Consider the following 16,001-nt stretch of genomic DNA (forward strand, 5'->3'; position numbering starts at 1 on the left):
TGAAAAAAAAGAACGAAAGTAGAGGACTCACAATTCTTGGTTTCAAAACTTGTTACAAAGCTGCAGTAATTAAGACAAGGTGCTGCTGTCATAATAATAGACATAAAGATCAATGGAATACAACTGAGAGTATAGAAATAAACCTATACCTCTCTGCCAATTGATTTTTGACAAGGATGCCAAAACAATTTGATGGTAAAAGAATTGGAAAATAATTTTTCAAGAAATAGGGCTACGGAACTGCATAGACACATGCAAAAGGATGTATTTGGACTCCTACCTCAAACCATATACAAAAATTAACTCAAAATGAATCAAAGACCTAAAGGTAAGAGTTAAAACTATAAAACTCACTAGGTGCAGTGGCTCACGCCTGTAATCCCAGGACTTTGGGAGGCTGAGGTGGGTGGATCACCTGAGGTCAAGAGTTCAAGACCAGCTTGGCCAAGATGGTGAAACCCTGTTTCTACTACAAATACAAAAAAAAAAAAAAAATTAACTGTCCGTGGTGGTGGTCCCCTGTAATCCCAGCTACTCAGGAGGCTGAGGCAGGAGAATCGCTTGAACCCAGGAGACGGAGGTTGCAGTGAGCCGAGCTCGCTCCATTGCACTCCAGCCTGAGCAATAAGAGTAAAACTCTGTCTCAAAAACAAATAAAAAACCCTATAAAACTCTTAAAATAAAATATAGGTGTATATCTTCATCCATTACCATGTACAAGGCAACAGTTTCTTAGGTATGATATGTAAAGCTCTAGCAACCAAAGAAAAAATAGATGAATTGGACTTAATCAAGATTAAAAACTTTTGTGCTTCAGAGGACACTATTAAGAATGTGAAAAGACAACCCACAGAATGGGAGAAAATACTGCAAATCATATATATCTGATAAACTAGTATTGAGTATATATAAAGAAATCTTACATTTCAACAGTAAAAAGACAAATAGCCCAATTAAAATTAGTCAAGGGGCTGGGCACAGTGACTCATGTCTGTAATCCCAACACTTTGGCAGACTTAGGTGGGTGGATCACTTGAGGTCAGGAGTTCAAGACCACCCTGGCCAATATGGTGAAACCCCATCTCTACTAAAAAATGCAAAAATTATCCAGACATAGTGATGCACACCTGTAATCCCACCTACTCAGGAGGCTGAGGTGGAAGAATTGCTTGAACCCAGGAGGTAGAAGTTGCAGTGAGCTGAGATCGTGCCACTGCACTCCAACCTGGGTGACAGAGTGAGACTTAGTCTCAAAAATAAAATAAAAATAAAACTAGTCAAGGGATCTGAAGAGACATTTTCCAAAGAAGTGATACAAATGGTTAACACACATATGAAAAGATCCTCTACATTGTTAGTCAACGCAGAAATGCAAATCAAAACCACAGTAAGATACCACTTCCCACTCAGTAGGATGGCTTTAGTCAAAATGATAGACAATAGCATGTGTTGATAAGGATAGGGAGAAACTGGAACCTCATACACTGCTAGTGGAAATGTAAAATTGTGGACTGCTTTGAAACACAGTTGGTAGTTCCTCAAGAAATTTAACATGGAATTAACATATGATCCAGCAATTGTACTCCTAGGTGTATATCCAAAAGAATTGAAAACATAATCATATGAAAACTTAGACATGAATGTATATAGCTGCATTATTTATAATAGCCAGAACTGGAAACAACCCAAATATCTATCAGCTGATGAATAGATAAGCAAAATGTAGTATATCCGTACAATAGAATATTATTCAGCCAAAAAGAAAAACTACTGATACATGCTACAGCACCGATGAGCCTTGAAAACATGCTAGTAGAAACTAGTCACAAAAGACCAGATATTGTATGGTTCAATTTATATGAAACGTCTACAACAGGTAAATCTATAGAGACAAAAAGTAGATTGGTGGTTGTCAGGGGTTGAGGGCAGAAATAAATGAGGAATGACTACTAATCATTATATGGTAGGGTTTTTTTGTGTGTGGGGATGACAGTGTTCTGGAATTGTATGATGACTGTTGCACAGCCTTGGGAATATACTAAAAAGCCACTGAATTGTACAGTTTAAAAATGTGAATGGTATGGTATGAATTATAATTTAATTAAGAAATTTAAAAGTCCATTGTATTTCTATATACCAGCAAAAAGGAGAAATTATAATTTTAAAACAGCATTTACAATAGCATAAAATATCAGCCTAGTAATAGAATAACAAAAGATGCTCAAGACCACTACATGAAAACTAAAAACCATTTTTAAAAGGAAATTAGAGAAAACATACATTAATTAAGATACTATTTCAAGGACTGAAAAGTTTAATATTGTAAAGGTGTCAGTTCTCGCCAAATTAATCTTTATATTCAATGCCGTCCCAATTTCATCAGGGTTTTGCTGTTGTTGTCATTTTTTTCAAAATGACCAGCTGATTGTAAAATTCATATGAAAATTCAAAAGGACAGGGTAGTCAGGGCAAACTTGAAGAAAAACATATTTGGGCAACCTACTTTACTAGATATCAAGACCTTTATTAAACAATAGATAAAAGAACGTGATATAGGCATAAGGATAGACACATTAACCAGTGGAATGGACTAGAGTCCAGAAATACACCTACAAATAATACAGTCATTGATTTCTGACAAAGGTGAAGTGCCACGCAGTTGGAAAAAGGACAGTCTTTCAATAAATGCTGCTAGACCAACTGGATGTCCACATTGAAAAAATTGTATGTCAGGCCGGGCACGGTGGCTCACGCCTGTAATCCCAGCACTTTGGGAGGCTGAGGTGGGCAGATCACGAGGTCAGGAGACTTAAGACCATCCTGGCTAACACGGTGAAACCCCATCTCTACTAAAAATACAAAAAATTAGCCAGGCATGGTGGCAGGCACCTGTAGTCCCAGCTACTCAGTAGGTGACTGACATGAACCTGGGAGGTGGAGCTTGCAGTGAGCCGAGATTGCCACTGCACTGCAGCCTGGGCGACAAAGCGAGGCTCCGTCCCAAAAAAAAAAAGAAAAAATTGTATGTCAACCCTGACCTCACACTGTACACAAAACTTATTTCCAAATAGATGACTGATTTAAATGTGAAAGAAAAGCAATAAAACTTTTAGAGGAAGAAAAGTAGGTCTTCAAGACCTTGGGATAGGTTGGCTTTTTTTTTTTTTTTTTTAAACAGGGCACAAAACATTCTAACCATAAAAACCTAATGAATTTGACTACATTAAAATTAAGAACTCTGTTCATCAAAAATATACCATTAAGAGAGTGAAGGGTGCAACTCACTGAATGTGAGGGAAAAAATTGGATATATATACCTGGTTGTTATGAGCTGAATTGTGTGCACCCCCAAATTAATATGCTGAATTCATCAGAGTGTGACTGTATTTGGAGATAGAGTCTGTAAAAGATAATTGAATTAAAATAGGGTTCCTTAGGGTGAACCCCAATCCAATATGACTGGTGTTCTCATAAGAAGAGGAAATTGGGATGCAGGCACGCATGGAGGGAAGATCATGTGAAGACACAGTGAGCGATAAACATTCACAAGCCAAAGAGAGAAACCCTACGAACACCTTAATCTTAGACTTGTAGCCTGTAGAATTGTGAGACAATAAATTTCTGTTGTTTAAGCCACTCAATCTGCCACTTTGTTATGGCAGCCTTAACAAATTAATACACTGAAAAGAATGATTTTACATAATATATAAAGAGCTCTTATGTGTATAAGTAAATATTTTAAAAATGAGTACCCAATTGAACAGACACTTCAAAATAGAAGATATCCAAAAAGTCAAGAACATATTAAAGGGTATTTTTATGTCATTAGACAATGTGAGAATGAAAATCTACAATGAGATACTGCTGTATCATTGTTCAACCATCAAAAGGACTTAAGTGAAAAAGAAAATACCAAGTATTGATAAGGATATATAACAACTGTTACTCTTAATTGCTAATATGATTATAGATTGCTACAACTACTTCAGAAAACTAGCAATATTTATTAAAGTTTAGCATATGCATTCTATGATAGAGTAATTCCCCTGGCATATTATGTGATAGAGCAATTCTTCTTCTAGGTATATACCAGATAGAAGTGTGCATATATGTTCACCAAAAGATGTATTTTGGAATGTTCATAGCAGTACTATCATATTAGCCCTAAAATGGAAACCAGCCAAAAGCTCATCAGCAGTTAGATGGACAAATGAATTGTGGTATATTGACCCAATAGAATTCTACAGGGGTCAGAAAACTTTCTTAAAAGGCCAGATAGTAAATGTTTTTGGTTTGCAGACTATATATCTTTATAACTATGCAAGTCTGTCTTCATAGGTCTTTGCAACCCAAAAGCAGCCATAGACAATATGTAAATGAATAGACATGGGTGTATTCCAGTAAAACTTTATTTACAAAAATAGATGGCTGGCCCATGGACTATAGTTTCCAACCCCTGCTATAGAGCAAGGAGATTGAATTAGCTATGACTACACACAACAATATGAATGAATATCACTAACATAAAGTTAAGCAAAAGAAGCCAGACACAAGAAGTAATACTGTATGAGCCCATATATACAAATTGCAAAAATAAGCACTACTAACTCTCATGGTTTGAATTGTGTTTCACAAAAACATATGTTGATGTTCTAATCCCTGGTACCTGTGAATGTGATCTTATTTGCAATAGTTTGCAAACGTAATCAAGTTAAGGTGGACCCTAATCCAATAGGACTGCATCCTAATCCAATATGACTGGTGTCCTTATATGAAAAGGCAAAAAGACACAGACACAGAGAAAACTCCATATGAATACCGATACAGAGGAAAGACAGCCATGCAAAGACAGAGGCAGAGATTATAGTTCTGCTCCCATAAGCCAAGAAATGTCTAGAGTTATCAGAAATTGGAAGAGTCAAGGAAGGATCCTCCCCTAGAGGCTTCAGAGGGCGTATGGCTCTGCCAACTTTATTTCAGATTTTTAATCTTCAGAACTGTGACAATAAATTTCTGTTGTTTTAAGCCACCCAGTGTGTGGTATTTTGTTATAGCAGCTCTAGAAAACTAATACACTAATCTGTGCTGTTAAAAGTCAAGATAAAGTTTACTCTTGACAGAGTTGACTAGAATAGGACAGAAAGATAGTTTCTAGGGATACTGATATTTCTCTGTTATGGGTAGTACTGAACCCTATATGTATTATTTCCTTATTAAGTCAAGAACTTTCACCTTTTCACTTAAAGGAAACACTTTACAGCTTCTCTTTGGCACATCCAAATTGTCAGCATCACTACTCTTGTGCTTTGGAGCCATTATTAAGTAAAATAAGTGTTACTTGAACGCAAGTACTGTGATACCATGACCGTCGATTTGATTATTGAGACAGCTACCAAGTGACTAAGGGGTAGTTAGCATATACAACCTGGATATGCTGGACAAAGGGATGATTCACATCCAGGACAGAATGAAGTGGGACAGCATGAGATTCTGTCATGCTACTCAGAATGGTGTGCAATTTAAAACTTATGAGATATTTATTTCTGAAAATTTTCATGTAATATTTTCAGACCAGAGTTGACCTTGGGTAACTGAAACTGTGGAAAGTAAAATCATGGATGAAAGGGGCTATTGTATGTAGTCATCCAAATCTTAGGAACTTATGCATATCCCTATTGTACAATTCAATTTTTATATGCAAATGTATATATCCCTGGATAAAGATGCACAATTAAACCTTTAAACATAACATACATACACTATTTCTTAATAACTGACACAATGAAGGGTCAATAGATTACCCTACTAAGGTTGTGACACCAAATTTGGGCCTTTTCGTTTTTTTTTTTTTTTCTTTTGAGACAGAGTCTGGCTCTGTCGCCCAGGCTGGAGTGCAGTGGCGGGATCTCAGCTCACTGCAAGCTCCGCCTCCCGGGCTTACGCCATTCTCCTGCCTCAGCCTCCCCGGTAGCTGGGACTACAGGCGCCCGCCACGTCGCCTGGCTAGTTTTTTGTATTTTTTTTAGTAGAGACAGGGTTTCAACGTGTTAGCCAGGATGGTGTCCATCTCCTGACCTCATGATCTGCCCATCTCAGCCTCCCAAAGTGCTGGGATTACAGGCTTGAGCCACCGTGCCCGGCCTGGGCCTTTTCAAAACAATCCAAATTTCAGTTGTTCTAATCCCTTGTCAGATGGTGTTATTAAATGATACAAACTGATATTTAGTTCAAAGAATATAATTGCTAAATGGCTATTTCCAAATGTACTTGCAAGTTGAACAAATGTTTCTATTTTGTGTATCATCATATTATAGGACTATGTATAAAACCAAAAACACACACCTTAGGGAATGTAAAATAATGGAAAATTCTTTTCATGCTTTCTACAACTTATATTAGTCCGTTTCCGTGCTGCTGATAAAGACATAACTGAGACTGGATAATTTAAAAGAAAATGAGGTTTGTTGGGCTCACAGTTCCACGTGGCTGGGGAGGCCTCACGATCATGGCAGAAGGTGAAAGGCATGTCTCACATGGTGGCAGACAAGAGAGAATGAGAGCCAGGTAAAAGGGGAAACCCCTTATAAAATCATCAGATCTTGTGAGACTTATTCGCTACCACAAAAACAGTATGGGGGAAACTGCCCCCATGATTCAGTTATCTCCCCCAGTTCCCTCTCACAACATGTGGAAATTATGGAAGCTGCAAATCAAGATGAGATTTGGGTGGTGACACAGCCAAACCATATCAAACTTTTTGAAAACATTCTTTTAGCTGCAATTTCTCACATATGGTTATAGTTCCAAGAGGTAAAATTCTTGTACAATTTGAAGAAGAACATTTTTGTTATTTTTAGTATATGGCAATGTGAAACATATTTTTAAGTTGTAAAAACAAAAATTAAAAAATGTTCAGGCCTACTCTTAGTATATGAAGATTAGGCATTCAAACTTCTTATCCTTTAAATGCATTCTAAATAAGAATTATAGGCTTTGCTTAATTTGAAGAAAATCTATTTGACATTAATAAATTTATCTTCATTTGCAGTGTTTTTCTGAATATGAAAATTTAATGTCTTCGGGCTGGGCGCGGTGGCTCACACCAGTAATCCCAACACTTTGGGAAGCCGAGGCAGGCAGATCACCTGAGGTCAGGAGTTCGAGATCAGCCTGGCCAATGTGGTGAAACCCCATCTCTACTGAAAATACACAAATTAGCTGGGCGTGGTGGCAGGCACCTGTAATACCAGCTATTTGGGAGGCTGAGGCAGGAGAATTGCGTGAGCCTGGGAGGTGAAGGTTGCAGTGAGCCGAGATTGCACCACTGCACTCCAGCCTGGGCAACAAAGTCAAAACTCTATCTCAAAAACAATAATAATGATCATTAACATAGTTGAATGAATACAAGGATAAAGCCAATCCTCAGGCACATTGTGTGTCCATCTAAATACCAGTCAAAAGGCAGTCTACTTTTCTTTATATTCTTTGGTGTGTATGTGCATTAAGTTGCAAAATCAAGGACTCTAGTTCAGTGTATTCCTTTTCTTCATAAATAAATAACAAAATGATAATATAATATTTGACAGAAAAATGAAAAGGAGACTCTTATCATTAAAAACAAAAGTAAAACCATGAAGTGCATAAATCTATGATTAGCATAAATGGAGAACTGCAGAAGTCAAAGTAATATTAAAAAATACTCCAGTGGCTTCTGCACAGACCAGATTGTTTGAATTTATAATTAGAAAGTTACACTAAGTGTGTCAGAGATTCTTGCTATTTTCTATTTATTGTCAGGACTTTTTTTCTAAAGAAGTGACCCTTGCCCCGCCACCTGTTAATGACCCTGTTAAAGTTATTTTAAGTATTTTCTTTCAATACATTTCTATTTGATATTATTAATAAATTTACTTTAAATGCTTGGAACTGGAGACTTTATAACAAGTAAATTAATATAATATGTGCCAAACTATGAAAATATTTGCATCTCAGATGATGACAGTGATGGAATATGGAATCTGCTATCTTTGGAGTATACTTAAGAGTACAGCTTAGGCTGGGCGCGGTGACTCACACCTGTAGTCTCAGCACTTTGGGAGGCTGAGGTGGGTGGATTGCTTGAGCTTACAGGTTCGAGACCAGCCTGGGCAACATGGCTGGTCTCTACAAACCCTGTCTCTACGAAAAATACAAAAATTAACTGGGTGTGGTGGCGCATGCCTGTAGTTCCAGCTACTGAGGGGGCTGAGATGGGAGGATCGCTTGAACCCAGGAGGCCGAAGTTTCGGTGAGCTGCCATGGTGCCGCTGGACTCCTGCCTGGGTGACAGAGCCAGACTTTTTCTCAAAAGAGAAGAGTACAGCTTAGATTAATTTTTTTCTGAGAACCTTATCTTTCTAATTACCAATATCTGTAAGCTTATATTTGCTAATAAGACAAATTCAGACAATTCTCAGGAGGTAGGGAGGGCGGCAGGGTAGAGGGGAGGACTTTTATTTTCGAAGTACCATGTGTAACAAAAATACAGCAAAAAGATTTCGTCAGGTAGTATCCCTTTGCTAGTATTATATAAACAAACAAATAAAACTTGCATACAGTCCTCAATCCTGACAAGATTTGCCAACTTTGCCTTGAAATCTTTGGGAGCCCTCAAAATCTCTCCAATTAGATTCCCAGATCATAGTTGTTGCCACTGGGAGCAAATGTGTGCATAGTCATTGTGCACCACCTTGTGGCAGCGTTTAGACATGCATCTTTTTTAGAAGCTCTTTAGTAAACTTGCAAAGCTTTTCTTCCGAGTCTTCCCACCTCAAAACAGTAGTTCCCGTCTCTAAATAACTTAAATAAATCCTTTGGGAGAACTAAAACAACTGGTACAACTAGAGAGAGAATTGTTGATAGATCAGGCTCTGGAATTAGACTACCTTGAATTAGAATCTCAAATTTACTACTTACTAACAGCATAGTCTTAAGCATCTTACTGAACCTCTGTAAGAATTAATTTTCTCATATGTGAAATGGAGATACGGTAGGAACCTTATAGGCAGACAACCAAGGGTGACTAGACATTTGAGGAAAATGTAGAATGTGTGAAAGTCCAAAGTAAGTAAATAGAAAATGGATGAAAGAGCAACAGGATAATTCAGGAATATAACAAAACCTAATATAAAACTTTAGTAACCTCAGAGAAATTAAATATTAAATTGCAACCACAAAACTGAATAGGATGCCATTTTAAAATAAAAAGAACCAAAGCAAGCACAGAGAAGCAAAAATTATGTTTGGAAAGAAAACTGGAGGGCTTGAATATAAAGTCAATACCTTCTCAATGAAAGCAAAAAGTCAAGGAGACAGAAAATATAAGAGAAAAAGGAGGCAGTTTAAGAGCCCAGTATCCAACTTGTAAGTGTTGAAGAAAGAACAAACAAATCAGAAGAAATAATTTGAGAAAACTTTTTAGAACTGAAGTGAGACAGAAATCTTCACATTAAAAAGGCTTACTTAATGCTAGTTAGGCTGAATGAAAGGTCTACAAATAAAACATAATTGCGATATTTCAGAACATTGTAGAGAAAGATAAAATTATAAATGCTTACTAGGAACAAAAATAAAAAATTGCAATAGTCTTTTTGTGAGCAAAGTTGGATGCTAAAAGTCAATTGATTTAAAATTCCAGGGGGAAGCCAGGTGCAGTGGTTTGTACCTGTAATCCCAGCTACTTGGAAGGATGAGAAGGCAGGATCGCTTGAGCCCAAGAGTTCAAGTCTGCAGTGAGCTGTGATCTCACACCTTCACTCCAGCCTGGGTGACAGAGTGAGACCCTGCCCCTAAAACTAGTAATAAAATATAAAATTCCAAGGGAAAAATGATTTTCAACTTTATGTTCTATGCCCAGCCAAACTACTAAATATGAAGTAATATAAAGATAACCTTAATACATTCAAAGATTCAGACAATTTTATTCTCACACATCCTTTCTTAGGCAGTTGCTTGAAACTGATCACCAGTAAAACAAGAAAGAAAAAGCCCAAGAATCCATTTGTAGTAGATTCAGCCCAAGAACTTAATGAAAGAATGTTCAAAGATGACAGTTATAGGGCAGGTCTAGATTGCATTAGGAAGCAGATAGAGGGCTCAAGGAAGGAGGCATCTGTGAGGGGAGAATAAATGGATGAGGCATTCCCATGTATTTGCTTTTACCCTTGAACTATTGAGTGAACTTAAACAAACAAGGTAGATATTGCTAGACTAAAAGGAAGGCTGCAAAACTTCAGGAGAAGCAATATGCTGCTCAAGCAAGAAAATCATTCCACAAGATTCTGCATTAAAAATATTTTTACCTTCTCTATATCTCAAATCAGTCTATTCTCTGTAACTCTACCTCCACCACCACTCTGGAGTTACCATCATTTCTGCTTAGACCTCTACTGGTTTTCTTGCATCCTTTCTGTCTTATCTCAAATCTGTTCTCCATATTACACTCCACATAGTGATGTTTTTTTCAAAATGCAAATCTGATTATGCCCCCTCTTTGGTTAACACACTTCAGTGGCTTCCCATAGCTCTTCGAATCTAAATCATTAGCATCCCCTAGAAGGTTCTATATGGTCACATGGTCAGCCAGTCCCTAAGCAGCAATGTAGTGGTAGCTGCTATGTAGTCTTGCCTCACTTTTGTAGATTTGGCTGGTAAGGACACCCTAATGGATTTAAACAGTTTATTACTTACACAGATGGCAAAGCAAGATCAGCATGGTATTAGCTGCTTGTATCCCCAATTCCACAGGATGATACCAAACTAGAGGGGTCAGATGACAACATGAGTGGTGAGTTGCTTTGTTTTTGAGAAGTGGACTCTAGGCTGCAGCTAAGCAGTTTTATCTGAAAGGGACAAAGTGGAAAGTTCCATGCCTTAGTGAAATCAGGGAGGCAGATGAGAAACTGCCTCATGGCAAGTCTTTCTGCAAGATCGGGGGTCTTCTGCAAGGTGTGGAGCAAATGTGAAATGGCCTTTGATAGCTCCTCACAAGACTGCCTGTCTCGCCATTTTTAAGGATGATCACAGGGCATTCTGCCAACAGTTGAGTCTTACCTACGTGGCCTATATGGAGATATGCAATTGCCATAGTGCCATGGTGGAACTGTTCCCCTGCTAACATAGGCTGCCTTTACTACCACTATGGTCTCATCTTACGTACTTTCTCATATTTGCTAGCATCAGTCATACTGACCTTTCAGTTTCTCCAATGTGCCATGCTTTTCCTTGTCATAGAGCTTTAGCATATGCTGTGCCCTCTGCCTGAACCCCACTTTCTCCTCCTTCTTTGCCTTCTTAACTTCCCTTCTTTCTTCAACACTCAGCCCAACATTCCTGATCAGAACAGCTCCACCTCTTGTCACATAGCATGATGTACTTCTCCTTCACAGCATTCAGAACAATTTTAGTTTTAAATTTATTTGTATAATTTTGAATTGATGTAATAGTAGAGATAGTGGAGATAATATACATTAATATATTATCACTTAATTGTCAAATGTTTTTACATACTTAATTACATTTTATTTTTACATCTCTGTGAGATAAACAGAACAGATACTATTTTAAATCTTTTTTTCCCAAATAAGAGCCTATATTAGAGCTCATTTTAAAATTCTATTTTAGTGTTCCCTATACTTCACCACTATGTTTTTTCTGTAAATACATTAAATATAATGCAGCATACAGTAAGCAATAAGCACAGAGAAAATGCCACAGGGGCCCAAAGGAGAGGGAAATGAGATCAGGTCATCACCATAGACCTCCAACCCAGAGGTCCCATTTGAGTCAGACTTGAAGGTTGGTAGGCATCTGTTGGGCAAGGAAGGGAGGGTCTTCTAAGATAAGAGATAGTATCAAAGTTACAGTTCTAGAAAGGCATGGGACTATTTGAAGAATGGCAGTTGAATGTGTTTTGATGGATGTAGGATCCCAGGAAGGGAAGCTGGAATTGGATCGTGCAGGGCCTTGAAGATGGAATTGATTTTGTTTGCAGTAGGAAGTAACTCACATTTCTAAGTGGGCAAATTGATCTGATCAGCATTGAACTTTAAAAGCATTAAATAAGCAACAATGTGTAGAATAAATTGTAGCATGGAGGACTGGATTCAAAGAAACCAGTTCTGATCTAAGTGAGAGGTAACGGGATCATGACTTGGGACAAAACACCTGAAGCAGTAAGTCATGACACACCTTACAAAGTTTAATGTCAAAGCCTTTCAGTCAGTGCCTAAGAGGAACACACTTGTGTTTGAGGAATGTTAGGTTTATTTAACATACTGCAGCAAAGGACAGCTCCATAGCAACAGAACTGTGGGTCATCTCAGGGAGCAGGGAAGATTTTCTTCTTATAGGATTTCAGAATCTTATCATAGGATTTCAGCTTGTGCTGGGTGACTCTTAGGAAGCTTTAGGGAAAGCAGAGGTCAGTTCTAGATTGGATGCCCTCAGGAAGTGAGATATTGGGTATTTTGGTACATTTTATTTTGGAAGTGAGAGGATTTAAAAAATAGTAGTCATCTGTGTTAGCCAGAAGAGGGGGATATTTCATTATTTTTTATGGTTCTTGAGCCTTCTTTTCTCTAGTTTCAGAAATATTTATATGGTAGTCTTATCTCTGTCTTCTTCTACTATGGTCACAAAGTGGCCTTATCTGGGTATTTATATTCTCAAAATTGTTTGCTCAATTGGGAATACTGTGGTTTAGCTCTCAGCTTCCAGCTGCCAGATATTTTCTTTTTACTTCATGAGTACCCAATACATTGATCTGTTCAGCCCTAAGGACCAGCCATTGCCTCATATGTTGAGCAGCCTCATCCATTTACCCTAGGCTGCAATATGTGTATTATCACTGTCTAGATGTGCCATGGCTTGGAAAAGCTTGATTGAACAATGGTACCGAAAATGAAGAGTAAAGGACCAAGAAATGTTGTAAAGGTTTTCAAGCTCTCCACTATCTCCAACATTTCTGGGTCACTTAAAATATATGCTGCAGCAAAAATAAGCTGATTTCAGCTCTTACAATCTGTGATTTGCTACCTTTGGGTATTATGCCCTCCATCTGGAATATCTTCCTTTGGTCTCATTCTCATGTTCATATTTCTGTCTGTCCTTCAAGGACCAGTTCAAACATCTCTCCTTCCCTGTGCTACTAGTGAGAGCTAAGATCAAGAAAAAGCTGGTTTAAAATATAATAAATGAAGAATAAACTATATATTTGGATATGTTAATTCTAACTTAGAGGAGTCAAGATGGAAATAATCTCTCTTTTCTGTGAATTCATATAGCAAATTTATTAGATCCCTAAAGCATTTATTTCTAATATTTATTAAATGTATATTACATCCTGTTTACTAACTTCTGTCAGCAGTACCATCAAAATGCCATGATGTTTGCTTCTTTCTAGGTTTTTCAGGCTTAAGTACAAAGCAGCAGAAGTGTTTTTAAACTCCACCCTCATTCTTACCTCATTTAGTATAAAAGTTACTGATATGTGGCCATATTTGACCCTATTAACATTATATATAATATATATGTTATATATACACACACACATACATACATAGAAAATATATACCATGGAGGTTGAGAGTATTAAATTATATATATATGTCTGTGTGTGTCTATATATATAGTCTATATATATATACGTGTGCACACGCACACACACACACACACACACACCAGGGAGGTTATACACACCAGGGAGGTCGAGAGAAGCTTGTAGGTGGCTCGATGTTTCTATATATATAGTCTATATATATATACGTGTGCACACGCGCACACACACACACACACACACACCAGGGAGGTTATACACACCAGGGAGGTCGAGAGAAGCTTGTAGGTGGCTCGATGTTTCTTGTTGGGACTAATAGTGGGGCAGGGACTAACTTATCGAAAATATGTTTTAAAAATTACCAGGCATGGTGGTAAGTGCCTGTAGTCCCAGCTACTTGGAAGGCTGAAACAGGAGGATCTCTTGAGCCCAGGAGATTGAGACTATAGTACTAATTATCATGCCTGTGAATAGCCACGGCACTCCAGCCTAGGCAACATAGCAAGACCCTATCTCTTTATTTAAAAAAAAATTATGTGGATTACAAAACACTTAAGGAAGTATAAAAATCAATATTTTTGTATTGTCTGAAAGGAAGGAAACTAGATAAAAATTAATTATATTAAATTAACAATAATAAATGCAGTGACAAATAGGTTTGTTTTTCCTATATTAATTTAGGAATGACTGCCAGCAAAAAACCTGGGAACCGAGAATGCAATCATCCTTGTAAAAGTAAACATACATGTGGACATGACTGCTGTGAGTTCCTTAAAACAAGTTTATTTCAAGTGTTCAGAATTGAAAGGTCTTTGGTGGATAGTAATGACATCCTAATTATCTATGTATGATATTTATATTATGCAACTTAATAACTCAAATAATTTTCTCTCTGTTTTGTGGGCAACATGAAAAAGGTAAATACTAGATTTGAAAATTTAAAGAAATTTGACTTTATAAGAATAAAATCTGAAGTTTAACCTAAAGAATCTGAAGTTTCTTTTCATAGGTAAAATTGGCGTTGCACAGAAGTCAGAAATTAAAGAGTCAACAATTTCTTCGTATTTATCTGATTTAAGAAACAGGAACGCTGTTTCATCTGTTCCTCCAGTTAAATGTCTGAAGGTTAGTTTTAATAACATTTTCCCTTTGTTCTGTAATTAAATTTATATAAATATTCTTTGTTCTGTCTATCAATTAGGTAGGTATCCACAGTGTACTTTAGAATTACTTGTGGACTTGACTAAGAATATTACCATTATTAATAATCCATCTTCCCTTTCCTCCTTCCTTTTTTTCTAAATCTTTCTTCTTTCCTTTCATCTTCATTAAGCACCAAGAATATGCCAAAGTGCTAAGATATAGTGATGAATAAGACAGTCTTATTTCCAATCATAGAATTTGTAGTTGAGTGAGAAATACAAATAAGTAAACATGCTTTTTTAATATAGTGTGATGAGTGATTCTGTGACAGAAGTACAACACACTTAAGTTTAGATAGAAAATGTACTCAATCCACATTTGATGGACCAAGAAAAGATTCCTAATAGATGTGATTGAGACCTGAAGGATAAGCCAAGGATGGAGGGGCAGGCGCCAGAATGATAGTAGGGAGGGATAGCTAAATATTCCAGGCATAGAGATTATACAAAGGTCCAGAGGTAATAAAGAAAGAGAGAGAGAGATCTTTAAGTAAACTCTTTATCAGTAATACAGTATGTCTAGGGTTCAATTACAGGTAAAGGAGTAGAGAGAGATGAGGCTGAAGAGGCAAGTAGGAGCTAGATCATGCAGACCTTTTTGCTATTTTAAGGAATTAGACTTTATCATGAAAGTACTGAGAAGCCAATGAAAGGTTTTAACCAGTGACATGATCAAAATTGTATTTTATAAAGGTCACTCTGACTGCAATGTAGAAAAGGGATTAGAGGATGATAGAGTAGGAACAAAGGGACTCATTAGGTGGTTTTTACAATAATCTAAGCAAAATAATGGCCTAGTTTAGGGTAGTGGCCATAGCAATGGAGAGAAGTGACTAGATTAAATTATTTTTCAGAGGTAGAATCGCTACCTTGCTACTTCATTGGTTATAAGAGACAAAGTAGAAGGAGCAGTCAAAAATGATGCCCAGCTTTCTGGCATTAGCAACTGGGAGAAAAGTAGGGCCTCATTTGGGTAGATATTCTGAAGGAAAAGCAAGTTTGCCGGAATAGGGAACAGGATAAGTTCAACTTGGGAAACACTGAATTTAGAGGACCTGCAAGATATCTAGATAAAGATGTCCTACAGACAGTTGGATGTAACTTTGAAAATCAGGAGAGAGAGCTGAGCTAGAAGTAGAGACTTGAGAATCATTCACATGTAGATGACAAATGAAGCCACAGGAATAAATGAGAGCTTTGATTGA

General features: G+C 37.2%; 1 protein-coding gene across 1 annotated transcript in view; it reads left to right on the plus strand.

Annotated features, from left to right (window-relative positions):
• Positions 1–16,001, plus strand: part of LOC105521848 (probable ATP-dependent DNA helicase HFM1) — a 117,732-nt gene that overhangs the window by 84,052 nt on the left and 17,679 nt on the right. Inside the window, 2 exon segments of the mRNA XM_011956191.1 lie at positions 14,276–14,356; positions 14,604–14,719. Of these exon segments, the coding sequence (XP_011811581.1) occupies positions 14,276–14,356; positions 14,604–14,719 (197 nt within the window).

The sequence above is a fragment of the Colobus angolensis genome, unplaced genomic scaffold (assembly GCF_000951035.1).
Source record: "Colobus angolensis palliatus isolate OR3802 unplaced genomic scaffold, Cang.pa_1.0 Scaffold41, whole genome shotgun sequence".
In the NCBI taxonomy this organism is placed as follows: Eukaryota; Metazoa; Chordata; class Mammalia; order Primates; family Cercopithecidae; genus Colobus; species Colobus angolensis.